General features: G+C 51.9%; 1 protein-coding gene across 1 annotated transcript in view; it reads left to right on the forward strand.

Annotated features, from left to right (window-relative positions):
• Nucleotides 1–15,467, forward strand: part of DVL2 (dishevelled segment polarity protein 2) — a 454,758-nt gene that overhangs the window by 295,710 nt on the left and 143,581 nt on the right. Inside the window, exon 9 of the mRNA XM_069645872.1 lies at nucleotides 9,024–9,100. Coding sequence (XP_069501973.1) covers nucleotides 9,024–9,100 — 77 coding nt within the window. The remainder of the gene's footprint in view (nucleotides 1–9,023; nucleotides 9,101–15,467) is intronic.

Here is a 15,467-nt window from a genome sequence, read left to right on the forward strand (position 1 = left end):
GTTATCACTACGGCAGGGTAATCCAGACTTACTAACATATATCACTTCCTTCAATTGTCTGATAGCACAAACTAACTGGCTAGAGGAGAAAAGAACTATACTCTTTTACCGATGCTTGTGAGGGGAATTTAAGGACATATTAGCCCAAGTAGTAAATCCCTTGGAAAGATGTGCTGAATACATCGACCTGACAGTGCAGCTCGATCACAGATCGCAGGATCAGAAGATTGATCAGGTCAAAGCCGAGGGGTGGTCGGTCTACGTACGACCCTGTGAGAATCAAACCAAATCACACGATCAGTCCGAGGCAATGCAAATCGGAGGCTTGCGGAGCCCACTCACCAAGGCAGTAATGGAGAAAAGGAGACAGCAGCAGCTTTGTTTGTACTGTGATAAGGCAGGTCACTTTCTCCGAGAATGCCTGGTGAAACCACCCAGGAAAGCAGCTGGAGCAACTGACAAGGGTGAAGAAGAAAAACAGGACTCGGGGAAACTCCAACACCTGGCAAGCGTAGGGGCCCACTTGTCGAGTGGTGAAAAGGAATCTATACAGACCTCACATCTAGTCATCCCTGTGCTCATGGTAAACCACAAACAATGTCGAAAATACATGCCTTGGAGGCATACATTGGCAGTGGGGCTGTGGGAAATTACATCGACCAAGATCTGGCTACCTACCAAGATAGGCCTTCCTCTCCAACAGAAGCAGGTTTCAGAAAACATCACAGCAGTTGATGGATCTCCGCTATCATCCAGCCCAGTGACGCATTACACCGAGAAGGTCACACTTCTGTGTCCGGACGGTCACCAAGAGGACATCACCTTCGATCTCTGGCTGGAGACCCACAATCCCAGAATTGACTGGCGTAAACGAGTTCTGACCTTTCCCCAAGACTGTGCTGACACCTGTTATAGCCAGGGATTCTCATTATAAGGTCTTACCAACCCAGGTTCGTCGAACAAAGAAACCATACTTGGCCTCACCAGTTCACTACCATCTGAATACCTGGATTGCCAAGAAGTCTTTCAAAAAGAGCAAGCAAACACCCTACCTCTGCACAGACCGTATGACTGCCAAATTGATCTGGTACCTGGAGCTCAAGTTCCCTGCAGCTGGATTTACGCCCTAACACAACAGTAAAACCAGCATCTAAAAACCTACCTCGATCAGTATCGGTCAAATGGCTTTATTTGTCCGTCCAAGTGCCCTGCATTCTCGCCACTCTTTTTTGTGCCTAAAAAGGAGGGAGACCTGAGAACTTCCATTGACTACAGAGCACTCAACCAGATCACGGTAAAAAAAGGGTACCCGTTGCCGCTTATCCCCGAGCTCTTGGATCAAGTCAAAAACGCTCAGATATATACAAAACTAGACGTACGTGGGGCCTACCATCTAAAGAGTCAAAAAGGAGACGAGTGGAAGAAGGTCTTTCGCTCTAAATATGGTCTTTATGAATTTCAGGTTATGCCCTTTGGACTATGTAATGCCCTGGCGGCGTTCCAATTTCAAATGAATGACATGCTCCGCTAACTGTTGGACATCTGCGCTCTTGTCTATGTTGATGACATTCTTACCTATTCGACCACCAAGGAGGACCACGTCAACCATGTCCGGGCAGTTTTGGAGAAACTGCAGCAACACCGGCTATATGCCAAATTAGTGAAATGCTCCTTTCATGTGACAGAGGTAGAATTCCTCGGCTTTATTCTCACACCACGGGGCGTACGCATGGACACGCGCAAGGTAGCCGATATCCTTAACTGGCCCTCACTGACCTCCACAAAGGGAGTGCAGCGTGTACTCTGGTTCGCCAACTTTTATCGCCGGTTCATTCCCGGGTTCTCCCAGATCGTCCCCCCAATCACCTCTTTACTACAGAAAAATAAACAATTTAATTGGTCCGCAGAGGCAGAAAAAGCCTTCCAGGAGCTAAAACGAGCATTTACCACAGCACAAATTCTACGGCATCCTCGACAAGAACTACCATACGTGGTCGAAACGGATGCTTCCAACATAGCAATGGGAGCAGTCCTGTCACGAGACTCCAAAACAGGTCAGTTGCAGACTGTGACATTCTGGCCTCGCACGTTTTCAGCCCCTGAATTGAATTATGCAATCACTGATAAAGAACTGCTAGCATTTAAGGCAGCGTTCAAAGCCTGGTGACATTATCTTCTTGGAGCTAGACATACAGTCACCGTCGTCACGGATCATCGCAATCTACAATATCTGAAGCCTGCTAAAGCGCAATCATCACGCCAACTCCGCTGGGCTCGCTTCTTTGTGTAAAACGACTTCGTCATCACCTATAGACCCGGAGTACGCAATGGAAAAGGGGACTCCCTGTCTCGCATGAGTGAGGGAGAAGAGGCATTCACTACATCAGACCCCGTGGCCATCATCCCTGAAGGACGAATCCAAGGCATGATTGCCGCAACCACCACTCTAGACAACTTACAATCTGACCTGCAACACTTGATGACTCCACCAGCCCAACAGGAATGGCTAGGGAAGGGAGACAGGTATACGATCGTGGACAACCTACCATACTACTAAGGACTATTGTACATCCCGGATAAGAACTTACAGAATCAAATCATCGCAAACTATCACGATTCATTAGTAGAAGGGCATCTGGGAATAGCCAAAACCCAAGCTAAAATAAAGAAAAAATACTGGTGGCCAACTTGGTGAAAGGACATTGTCCAGTTCATCTCAACCTGTGGCACCTGTGCACAACAGAAGTCCTAGAAACAAAGTCCTGGAGGTCTGCTACATCCCCCCCAGCACCTTGGCATACGCTATTAATGGATTTTATTACAGACCTTCCCTCCTGTGATGTATACAATACCATCTTAGTCGTCGTAGATCTGTTTTCCAAAATGGCCCACTTTATTCCCCTGAAAGGTCTCCCAACTGGTTCTACTCTGGCTACTGTGTTTTTGGAACCGATCGTCCGGCTACACTGGTTCCCATCAATATTGATATCAGACCGAGGAACTCGGTTTGTCTTTGCATTCTGGGAAAGGTGTTGTAAAATTGCCAAAATTGAAATGCGGTTATCTACAAGCCATTACCCCCAAAGAGACGGACAGACCGAACGGACTAACCAGACCCTCGAGCAATACATAGGTGTATGCTGCAACAAACCGAGGATACCTGGAAGGACATACTTTGGTTAGCAGAATACGCATATAACAACTCCATTCACACCAGTACAGGACAAAGCCCATTCTACATAGTGTACAATCGACATCCCCGGACATCCATTTTCGACCCACTCGAATCATTAGAAATGCCCGCTGTAACGCCTTACCAAAACCATCACCCAGGTTTTTAAGGAAGCAGCAGAGCATCTTGCCAGAGCCAAAAAGAAACAGAAGCAGTTTGTGAATCGAAACGTACTACCAAGTCAGAGACCAGGTTTGGTTAGCATCCAAAAACATTCCCCTGAAAGGGCCACGGGCGTTCCATCCCAGATATCTGGGACCCTACACTATCAAGGCTGTGATCAACCCTGCGGCCATGAAATTAGAATTACCAGCCCATATGCGAATCCACCCGCTGTTTCATGTCTCCCTCCTAAAACTGTTGAGACCAGGTAAGCGGATTGATGCTCCACCGGATCCTGAAATAGTTGAAGTAGAACCAGAATACGAAGTTAAAAGGATCCTAGACTCGAAGATGGCCTGGTTCAAGTTATACTACTTTATAGACTGGAAAGGTTATGGACCCCAAGATCGGATCTGGGAACCCAGTGAGCATGTCCACGCTCCACGATTAATCGGGCAGTTCCACCACAATAACCCCATTAAATCAGGGCCAGGGGGAAACAACCCATGAGAGGGAGTGCTGTCATGGCCACAGGCCCCAGAACACAAAAACCACACCATCTAGTGATGGGGTCAATGGGTCACTTGACTCACTAATGTCCCTTTGGGACCCATATACACAGGGGCCAGGCTCATATAGAGATTTGAGCAGGAACACTTTATTTCAGTGCAGGAGTGCTTTTACTTTATTTCAGTGCAGGAGTGCTTTTATTTTACAAGAACTTTCCAGGAGCTGAAAGCCTTTATTCCAGAGAACATCCTCACGTGATGACTCATCGGGTGTGGCTCCCTATGCCTGGTCTTCATGTGCTGACTCATCGGGTGTGGCAGGCAGGCTGAACCTGGTGGGTGTGGCTTCAGAAGCTCAGCTATATAAGCTGCTTCATCCTTAAGGCCGGTGCTTCGAATTACTGTGCACTCGCGTGCAACGTGACGCTCACCACCGCTTGGACCAGTTTACTTACCCTTGAAACCAGGTGTTCTCCTGCATTCTCACCTCCAGCAAAAGGGTGTTTCATCGCTTCATCTGCAGACTCCTCTCCTGACATCCAGTGATCTTGATCCTGACGCTGCAGCACCGCGCTCTGTATCCAAGCACTCGGACCCTGTGAAGAAGACCAGGTTAGAACATCCGTCCTCGGGCTGCACCGCATTTGAACCCGGCGCGCCCCCTAGTTAACAACTTACCAGCTACTGTACCGCTGCAGTTTGCTCCTTGTTCCCTCCGGCTGCCGCCTCGAGCTCTGCAGCTTCTGCTGGGCCGGCAACATCACCTGCAAGGGAAGAAAGCAAAAGAGCAGCATCAAAAGCGGAACGGACAGCAATACAATACAACAAACTTTAGAATACAAAAAAAACAGACAAGGAAAGACAAAGGCCAACAGGAACACTTGCCTGAAGTATGGTGGCTTAGTCGCAGCAGGACTGGACTACCACGTGCAAAGAACCAGTGAAGGAACTCTGTCCAGATCATACAAGCGCCCCTGCCGGAAGCAGCAGGACGGAGTGCTTGCCAAAACTAATCAACAGGTGAGCTTTCCAGTGACAGCGCATCCCACGGTTACCACGGTTTGGGATGTGTTTGGAAGGGGGATCAGGCACACAAGATGGCATACTCACACACCCTATTCTCCACGCAGGAGCAATTCCGAGCAGTATCACCACCAGTCACAACATAAGCGCACAAGGCGAAGTTGGACCTGAGCGACCTCACCCCTGGGAGGGCGGCAACCGTGCCCCAACGCCTCCGCAGAGACCCATTGCAACCCATCTTCACTTCCCAGACGTGTCCTGAGGACACCTGCTCTGTAGAAGTCCTTCTTTTTTTCACATGGGTGTTCAGCTGGTCCCTGGAACTGAGGTTCAAGCACTGCGGCCGACTGAAACTTAATCCTGTGTCTGAAAATTACCTCTGCACCCGAGACCCCTGGCCCTTTCTAGACTGAACCAAGCACAAAAGATTGTGCCCCCATCATATTCCGAAACCTCAGTAGTGGTTTCAGGAGAAAATGAACTTAAAGATCTCTCCCGTTCTCTTTCCTGACTTTGGTTGGTGGTAACCAGGTGATGGATCTCTTCCTAGCACTTATCCTGGTGTAGTGGGATTGGGAGAGTTACTTACTTGAACTTTCCATCACTTTTTGAAATTTGAATGACCTATGGAAGCTGCAGAGTATTAGTTATTGTTTTCGGAACTCAAAAAGGCACGTCGACAGGGCGTGCCAGTAATACTATCCCTAGTGTGACGTCCACTGTACCCATGGTCCTTCACACATCGAGGTCCCTCAGATTGTTTTTTTCCTCCGTCGTGAGCGGTTGCATTAAGCAGAGTTCAATTTCGGCTAACGACATTTGCTTATACAAAGTTTAAAATATAGTTTACTCTTTCTGTCCTTTTTCGCCCGACGCCTTGCTCTCGACGCAGTGAAGAATCAAGACAAAAGGACAAGACGAGCGTTCGACAAAGTTATCTTTCAACGGATCCCTTTCGGCCTTGGAAGGCCCAACAGCCTCGGCCCTTACAGTAGGGAGAGTGGGGGGCGGTCATTATAAAATGTATTTTCCCACTCCTTCCCTTTTTCACCCGGCTGCCTTCCCCAGGTATGGATAAGACACCTTTCAAATTCTGCCCATCCTCTAATAGTAAGTTTCTGTGGATTGATAAACGCAGAGTTTGTAACCTGAGTCTAAATCACGACCACGACAAAATGCACTGCGGAGCTTGTAAGCTCTTTAGATACCAAGACCCTTAAAGATCGCAGAACAAAACACTGGGCCTATCGCGCCATGCAGGTCGAGGCCCCAGCGACGGCATCAACTTTGAGGCGAGGGTGACTGGGAACAGTCGCGTTCCCAGGTGCTAGCCCCCAACCCTAGGAGACAGACCAACGGCTCTGTTGTGGGCACTACACCCAGCGGCAAGAGCACTCCCATCTTCCCACACTAAATACAGAAGCCTTGGCAATGTGCCAGCTCTGCCAGACAAACGCTAAGAAATGGAGATAGGTGGATTCCCTATCCTCTGGGTACTCATGACAGGCCCCATAAAACAAGACGCCGCCCATAAAACCTCTTCAACCGAACGTCGTCGGACACGGCGGAGGTCCTTCCCAGTGCCAAAACTCAACGCGTTTCGTCGAAACCAGTAGGGAAGACAATCTTCAGGGTTATCTCATCGGATTAAGAAACAGTTCCCAGAAATCCTTATTAGAGTTTCGAATTCCAAAAAATCTTCCTCTAAGAGCCCAAACCATAGAGACAAGTCCCAGAAAGACAAGACCCAAAAGGAAAAGTCTCAAAGGGTCGAGGACACTGGAACTGTCCCGCAAGAGAAAGGCGAGCGTTCATTAAGGGAGGCCCTACATAATAAAGACCTACCTACACCCCACACACCTGCTGTACCTTACCCTGGGGTCATCCCCAGCTCAGCCAAATTGTCAGCAGAAGACTGATGTCTAGAATGTCTTTCTTTGCAGATTTCTTTGAAAAGAATCCTAATGCCTTAGAATGTTTACAGAATACACCTCCAACTGATCAGCCCTCAAGCTCTCTGCCCCGGTCTTCCAATACTCAGCCCCAATCTTTATCCCAGCCTCCAGCAAAGAGGTCTCGCACTGCAGACCTCTGACGTGCACGCTGACATAGAAGAGGATCAGTACTATGATGGGGATGATGATGATGAGGATAAGAATGACGTTTATACTATATACTCTCCAGTTCCACAAGACTCTCCTTTGCTTAATTCCCCAGTGGATAACCAGCCCCTGTCTAATGGCCTCTTAATGAAAGCAGCTGAGCACTTCGGGATCGAGACACGCAAAACTCAGCAAGACGAGGATTTCTTTGTCGAGGATATCCTGAGGGACAAAAAAAAAGCTGCCACCCAGTTTATACCCATTTTAAAGTCAGTTCAAAGGAAGATCCAACCCTCACTTGAAACGCCCAATCAAACCAGGACAGTCAATCAGCAAATAGAAAAACTAATCCGCCTAGCACTATCTGATCCCTTATATAACAGAGGACAGTTTAGGCCAGATTCACTAGTCGTTACAACTACCCAGAAGAGGGCTGGTACACCTTTGGCCTCTTCGGAAGCTCCCCCAGACAAGGAGAGCAAGAAGCCCTACAGCATGGGTAGGAAGGTGGCAACTTTAGCAACATTCCAAGCTAGGATCGCCAACAATTCAACACTGTTTGCAAGCTATGACTGCAATAAATCAGACGGCCCTTATTGACTCTGGAAATGCCATCTCCAGATGGATAAGTGAGATGTATTCAATTGTTCTATTCATTATCAAACAAGACACTGCCTTTACACCAAGAGCTCACTCCACAAGGAGCACTGGAGCTACTCTGGCTTTTATTGAAAATGTCCCATTAGACAGCATTTGCAAAGCAGTTACATGGAGCTCAGTACCCACTTTCACTCGGAACTCTACTGCATTGACACACATTCCAAGACCGATACACATGAGGGACAAGCTGGTCTAAAACATCTATTTGCCGCTGCTCCTCCTCATGACACACCACATTCTCCTAACACTGCTAGCTAATCTATGCATAGCATGTGATCTAAGCAGATTCCACAAGCCTCCGAAGGGATACATTACTCACTGTAATCTTCTTTCCGATGCTGGTATCTGCTTAGATTCACATGTGGCCACCCTTCCGCCCCTGAGAGAAGGTGCATAGATGTTAGATGAGCTTTCTGTCTGTATCTGCTTGGATACAACTGTACTCGCAATACACTTCATGCAACCTCATGTCGGAACAAAACAATCTGACGGACCTCGACGCGTGAAGGACCATGGGTACAGTGGATGTGTCACTATGGATAGTATTACTGGCACGCCCTGTTGACATCCCTTTTCGAGTTTTGAAAACAAAAACTGTAATACTCTGCAGCTTCCACTAGATGTCGGCCTATGCATAACATGTGAATCTAAGCAGATACAAGCATCAGAAATACAATTACGGTGAGTAATGTATCCCATATGTATGTTTTTATAGGTTTTGTTTGACCATATTTACCTATGCTTTTTAACTGATGTGTGTAAACTAAAAGCTTAATGTATTTTTATATACTTACTATCCAACCTACTGGTGTAGCCCTGTTTGGACTCATTGTAGCCCTAGACCCCTCTCACCTCATAACCTTCCTGAAACTAAGCCTTGACTGCTCTACTACATCCCCTTGAGTGTGTTTAGCTAATTGTGTCTTCCCTGTTGAACATAATAGGGTGGCCTCCCAAAATCCTCCCACCAGGGACTGATTTAAAAAATCCATTTTAACAATGTGTCTTCTTGAACCCTGACTCACTGGGTCTAGGATAGTTTTTACAAAGTTGTTGTCTGCCCTCCCTCAGTCCACGTTGGTTCATTTCCCCTCCATATACACAAATCAAGCTCCTTGCCTCACTGTTTGCTTCCCTGACACCTATGAGATCTATTCATCTGCTTCTGTCCACTCTTAAGGAGCACATGTTTACTCCACACAAGTCTGGACCTTTCATCACAGCGCCCGGACACAAGGGTTCCAATTGCTCTGATGTACTGTTAGGAACAGTAGTCCTCGGGGGTGGTATGATCTATTTCTTAAGCCAATTCTCCACCAAGCTGCCAGTCCGTCTTGGTTATGATTTATTCCTACGGCAATGCATTGATCTGACTCTAGTGTTTGTCTTTTCCAGGTGAATGATATTAACTTCGAGAACATGAGTAATGATGATGCTGTGAGGGTCCTGAGGGAGATCGTACATAAACCAGGGTGAGTGAGGGCCACAGTTTCATTGGGGTATTATACACAAACCAGGTTGATGGTTTTAGCATGTCACTTATTGAGCAACTCCTGGAGATTAATAATTGGTGTTCTCAAAGGGATTGCTTCTCAAGCAGGGGTTTGTTGTATCCTATTTAGTGTGCTCCTCATAATTGTGGATAATGTTGGGAAGGAAAGACAACCATCCCACACTCCCAAGCATTTTAGAATATGGCAAAGGCCGTGAGATGTAATATAAGACACCACCTCTCACCAGTCCCAATTCGAAGTTAAATGCCCTTACCTTAAGACCAATGAATTCCAAGGTGCCAGCCAGCCCCAGACCACTGATCATAAAACTGTTAGACCCCCCAATCGATCAAGAAAGATCAGAAAGCAGGCCTTCACTTCTGGGTCACATGATTCGTGCTGCGAGGTGCAGGGAGGGATAACATTATAGCTCAGACTGTGAGGGTTGGAGACCTTGCAGAGATGCCGACCTGTCTGGGATAGAGTGAAGTTTGTGTTACTTTTCCCTCTGGCCCCTGTCTGCTTGTAACAGGTGCACTGATACATAGAGATGCATTGTTTATTTTTCACAACATTTCCATTTAGCCACCACCTCCTGACCAATGATGACTGCAGCATCACCCACGTGGAAGAAGATGGACAGACTGGGCTGGGACCAATTGCTGGCTTCTCCTATAGAGAAGGCAGCCTATGTATAGGGTCTCAGCAACCAGCCGCACAAGTTTCTTCTGTATGTGATGTCACTGACGCGATGGAACTTCTTAAAAAGTTGCTCGTGCAGATTTTGGCAGAAAGTTCTGCGGCAGCCGAGTTCTTTGGTGCCGCTAAACCTTGTTCTCCAGCATGGGGTCTGGCATGGATTCACATGCTCATGAATATTCCCAGTCGTCAGGCTGGGAATCCTCGGTAAAGAAAAAACCAGTATCAGTTTCGTTTCTGATCTGTCTTTCGTAGTAATAATCAATCACTGGTCTCTGCGTCATACTGACCACAGCCAATGACTGCCCTCTACCTAAGCACTGCCTCTGGCAGCCATCTTCAGATTTTTACCGCAAGTTCATGTGTTGGGATCCTCGTGCTATTGCTCTCGAGCGTTAGTGCTATTTTTTCACGTTTTTTTCTCAAAACTTCGTTTTTTCCGGTCAAAAGAGCCTCAAGCTCCACCGACTCTCCATCCGATCAACGGGGACCCGTGTCGGATTCGTCTGCGCCCCTCAAGGGTGAAGATTTCGTCGAGCTACGTTTTGGAGGACTCCAGAAGCTTCTCAGGCCCGGACATGGCCCAGGAGAAGGGAAGCTCGACGTCCGGAAAGCTGTTCAGGGTCTGCCCTGGATGCCAGCTGCAGAACGTCTTTAAGGAGGACGAACACGCCTTTTGTCTCTACTGCTTACATGAGGACAAGACGCACGTGGAGAAGGACTGTGCGTTTTGCGGCAATATGTCGGAGCGGACCATGAAGGACCGCCACCAACGCCTCGCCAACTGGCTGGAAGGGAAGAGCCCGTCAGGCGAGAAGAAGAGGAAGAAATCAGAGCGGTCTTCTAAGACCTTTGAGGACGCCCCGGCGACGGGGGTCCAACACAAGGCCAAGCACCGCGAGTCCGCTGGCACCGGGAGCGCCGAACGGTCGGGCTCTACGGGCGCCAGGCAGGGCGCACCCTCCCAGGCACCTTCAGCCACGAGCCAACGCTCTGGGTCGGGTAAGAGGAAGGGCGAGCACCCGGCGAAGCTCCTGGAGAGGCCCCAGTCGAGCTCGAAGGCCCCATCGGAGGGGGAGCGAGGCAGTGTCCCCCCCTCAAGGATAAGGCGGTGAGCGCACCTAAGGTGGTGAAGGCCTTAATTCATCCGGCCAAGCCCTCTATCGATACTGTTGCGGCGGCCCTGGCTCAGCCTGTGGAGGCTACACCAGTGGTGGCGACCTCGGGGCTCAGAGTCTCCCTGCCACCTCGGAGGGAGTCCTCTTTTGTGCCCATCGATAGGACCCCCGTGAAATCCCCGGCGGGGAAGAAAAAGGGGGGGCAGGGCGTCGTCGTAGATTCGGCCTCAGAGGAAGAGCTGATCGAGGTCTTAAGCCACGGCCTTGGCGTGGATGAAGACCGGCCCGTCGGGATGGATCCCGACGCAGGTGACGACGACAGCGTCGAGGGTGCCGACGGGGCCCCTGATCGCCCGTCGGATTCCCCTCTGCCAGCGCCGCAAGACAACTCGGCGGCCATTTTGTTGGCTATACAGTCCTTATGCTCAGAGATAAGGACGAGACTACCGTTGCCGACGGAGGAACCTCTCCCGTCGGGGGATCCAGAACCGGGACCTTCTGGTGTTCCCCCGCCCAAGAAAAGAAGGATTCACCCTCCACCTCCTTTTCAGCCGTCGCGACCCGTCCAGCCCTCCTCCCCGTCCACCCGAGGGGATGATACGGGGACTGACACGGCAGCGACGGGTACGGACGACGAGGTATACGACGAGGATCTCCCGTCGTCACCTCCCACCAGGGCTTCTCCGCCCGACGAGATTGGATCGTTCCACTGCATGATCGCCAGGGCATCCGAGCTTTTCCAACTCTGCCCTGAGGAGAAGAAAAAGGAAGGATTCCTTTATCAACGGCGCGAGGCCAAGAGGAAGAAGGTCCTCGCGGTGCCTCTACTGGACGACATTTGGGATGAGGTCCTCGCCCTCCTCAAGAACCCTTCCACGACGCCAGCTAGAAGAGACCGGTACGAGAAGAAGTACCGGGTCCCGGACGCGGCCCCCCTGTGCCTCCGGGCGCAGCCTACCCCGGACTCCGTCGTCTCCGCGGCGGCCAGGAAGAAAGCGGGGGGGTGCGGCATCCACATCGACTTCCCCACCGGACGGCGAGGGAAAGAAATTGGACGCTATGGGACGCAGGGTCATCTCGTCTGCAGCGACGACGATTAAAGCGGCCAACGCCTTGGCTATCGTGGCCCGCTACGACAGGGAGCTATGGTACAAACTGGCTCCCCTGCTGGACTTCCTACCGGACGACAAGAGGGCGGATGCCCTGGAGATCCTACAGGAAGGTGAGGTGGCGTCGGACCACGCCATCACTATTGCGACGGACATCGCCGACACTGGGTTTCGCCAGTTGGGCAACAGCGTGTGCCTTAGGCGGCGTGGATGGCTCAAGGCTACGGACTTCCGTCAAAACGTACAGACCAGAGTCCTGGACATGCCGTTCGATGGGAACAACCTGTTTGGGAAAACAGTGGACGATTCCCTTCAGGCCATTAAAGCGGACACTGAGACGGCCCGGGCCCTTGGGGTTCTACAGCAACGACGGACGCCCTTTCGGAGCAGCGGAGGCAAGGGCGCCTCCAAAGGTTCCGGCGGAGGTTTCTCTACCTACCGTCAAGCGGCCCGCTCGTCCTCTCAGGAAGCCTACAGAGGACGAGGCAAGTCTGGCGGACCCCGCCGTCGTCGCCAAGGAGGTCAAGGCGGCAAAGCCTCGTCGAAACAGGATTGAACCGGCCGTGGGGTCAGGCCCCCACCGAAGCACCCCGGTGGGAGGCCGGCTGGCGAGCTTCGTCAGCGTGTGGGAGTCCATCTCCACCGACCGTTGGGTGCTGGACGCCTTAGCCCGGGGCCACGCGCTCGAGTTTCAAAGAAGGTGCCCGCGCGTCCCCCCCGTGGCCAGGAAAGAGCTTCACGTCCCTCAGCTTCTCCTGGAGGTAAAGGCGTTGCTCAGGAAGGGCGCCATCGAACTCATCCCAAAGAGGCTTCGGGGCTCCGGAGTTTACTCGAGATACTTCCTCGTGAAGAAGAAGACGGGAGGATGGCGCCCCATCCTAGACCTGCGACGTCTGAACAAGTTAATCAAGGCGCAGAAGTTCCGGATGGTCACCCTCCAGCACGTCCTGGGTCAGCTGGAGGAAGGAGACTTCCTGTCGTCGTTGGATTTGGAGGATGCCTACTTCCATATTCCCATCCTAAAGGGGCACCGAAAATTCCTCAGGTTTGTGGTCCAAGGGCGTCACTACCAGTTCAAAGCCCTCCCCTTCGGACTACGGTCGGCACCCAGGGTATTTACCAAGTGCCTTGCACCGGTGGCGGCGCAGCTGCGCCGCGAGGGGATCCACGTCTACCCCTACCTGGACGACTGGCTCATCCGAGCCAAGACGAGGGAGCTCGCCGTGGAGCACACGGCAAGGACCGTCCAACTTCTCACGGACCTGGGATTCTCTGTGAACTACGCCAAGTCCCACCTCGTACCCGCGCAAAACGCACTGTTTCTGGGAGCGAAGCTAGACACAGTGTCCCTTCTGGCCTCCCCGTCGGAGGAAAGGACCAGGTCCATCCTGGGCAAGGTACAGCGGATGTTGGTTTCTGACGCGGCCAAGGTGAGGTCCATCAAGTCCCTCCTCGGAATGATGTCTTCTTGCATCTACCTCATTCCCATGTGCAGGCTCCGGATGCGCCCGTTGCAGGAGTTCCAGGACGCGCGCTGGATCCAAACGACGGGCGGCTTCGAGGAGAGGATCACACTCGACGAGAGTTTCCGCCGAGCGGTCCGGTGGTGGGGCACCCGCGCGCATCTGACGGTGGGCATGGACTTCCAGACCACCAGGAGACAGTGACCACGGATGCCTCCCTGGAAGGGTGGGGAGCGCACACTGAAAATCTGCACGCGAGAGGCCTCTGGCTCCCGACGGAGAAGTCCCTCCATATCAACGTCCTGGAGCTCCGTGCAGTGTTCTGGGCCCTCAGGTCCTTCCTTCCGTCCCTCAAGGGCAAGGTGGTGAGGATCTTCACCGACAACACCACCACCATGTTCTACATCAGGAAACAGGGCGGAACCAGGTCCCCAGCACTGTCCAAGGTAGCGCAGGACCTGTGGCATTGGGCCGTCGCCCAAAGGATGTTTCTGGTGCCGTTTCATCTGGCAGGGATAAAAAACACCATCGCCGACTCACTCAGCAGGGAGCTGCACTCGTGCCACGAGTGTGAACTACGGCAGGATCTAGTGGATCGCCTCTTCCGACGGTGGGGCACACCCCAGATCGACCTGTTCGCGACGGCGACAAACTCCAAGTGCCGGAGGTTCGCCAGCAGGTTTCCCCAGGCGAGGAGCATGGGCGATGCTTTCTCGTTGCCCTGGGAGGGCCTGTTCCTCTACGCGTTTCCTCCTTTGCCACTGCTAATCCGACTCGTCAACCAGCTCAAGAGGTCACGGTGCAGGATGATCCTCGTCGCACCTGCGTGGCCGAGGCAGATATGGTTCCCGGACCTTCTGGACTTATCAGCGTCCCCGCCAATCAGGCTGCCGGTGGACGCGGATCTACTCTCCAGGGAAGGAGGCGCCATCCTCCACCACGACCCGAAATCGCTGAACTTGCAGGCCTGGCTCCTGCAGCGCTAGAGTTTGGAGGATACGACATACCGGCCGACTGCAGAGAGGTTCTTGCAAAGGCCAGGGCGTCCTCGACTCTTAAATGCTACGGAGACAAATGGAAGAGGTTCTCTGTCTGGTGCCACGCACAGAAGATTAACCCTCTACGGATTACGGCCCCCCAGGTACTGCCGTACCTGCTGACGCTGGCCAAAGCTGGACTGGCACACGCGTCCATCAAGATTCATCTTGCTGCGATCTCCCGATACACCAGGACCACGGGCCGGATGTCCTTGTGGTCTCATCGTCTGATGAAAGAGTTCATGAAGGGACTGTTCAGATCGTTCCCGCCGGTGAAGGCTCCGGCCCCGGCGTGGGAGCTCAAGGTGGTGCTGACCAAGCTCATGGGACCTCCGTTCGAGCCTCTGCACTCGGCCCCGTTGAAGTTTCTGTCGTGGAAAACAGCGTTTCTTGTGGCCATCACCTCCGCACGACGGGTGGGAGAGATCCAGGCCCTTTCCTGCAAGGCCCCGTACTTGACTTTTCACGACACGAGGGTAGTGCTCAGGACGCACCCCTCCTTCATGCCCAAGGTACCGTCGGACTTCCATCTCAACGAACCCTTGGTGTTGCCTGTGTTCTTCCCGTCGCCTTCGTCGCCGGCTGAGAGGACTTTGCACTCGCTGGATGTGGCGAGAGCGCTGAAGTTCTACGTGGACCGCACAAAGTGTTTTCGGAAGACGTCACTCTTTGTAAATTTTGGACCTGTCAATCAGGGGAAGGCTCTCTCGAAGGCTTCCATTTCCAGATGGCTCTCCGGCTGTATCATGTACTGTCATCGGTTGGCAAACCGACCGCTGCCTGGCCGTCCGAGAGCCCATTCCACCAGAGCGATCGCAGCCACCACGGCGTTCCTTTCTGGTGTGCCCCTGCTGGACATATGCAGGGCTGCTACGTGGAGGTCGACGCACACCTTCACGAAATTCTACTGCGTCGATCGG

Source organism: Ambystoma mexicanum, chromosome 1p, assembly GCF_040938575.1.
Source record: "Ambystoma mexicanum isolate Mex_15411 chromosome 1p, UKY_AmexF1_1, whole genome shotgun sequence".
Classification (NCBI taxonomy): domain Eukaryota; kingdom Metazoa; phylum Chordata; class Amphibia; order Caudata; family Ambystomatidae; genus Ambystoma; species Ambystoma mexicanum.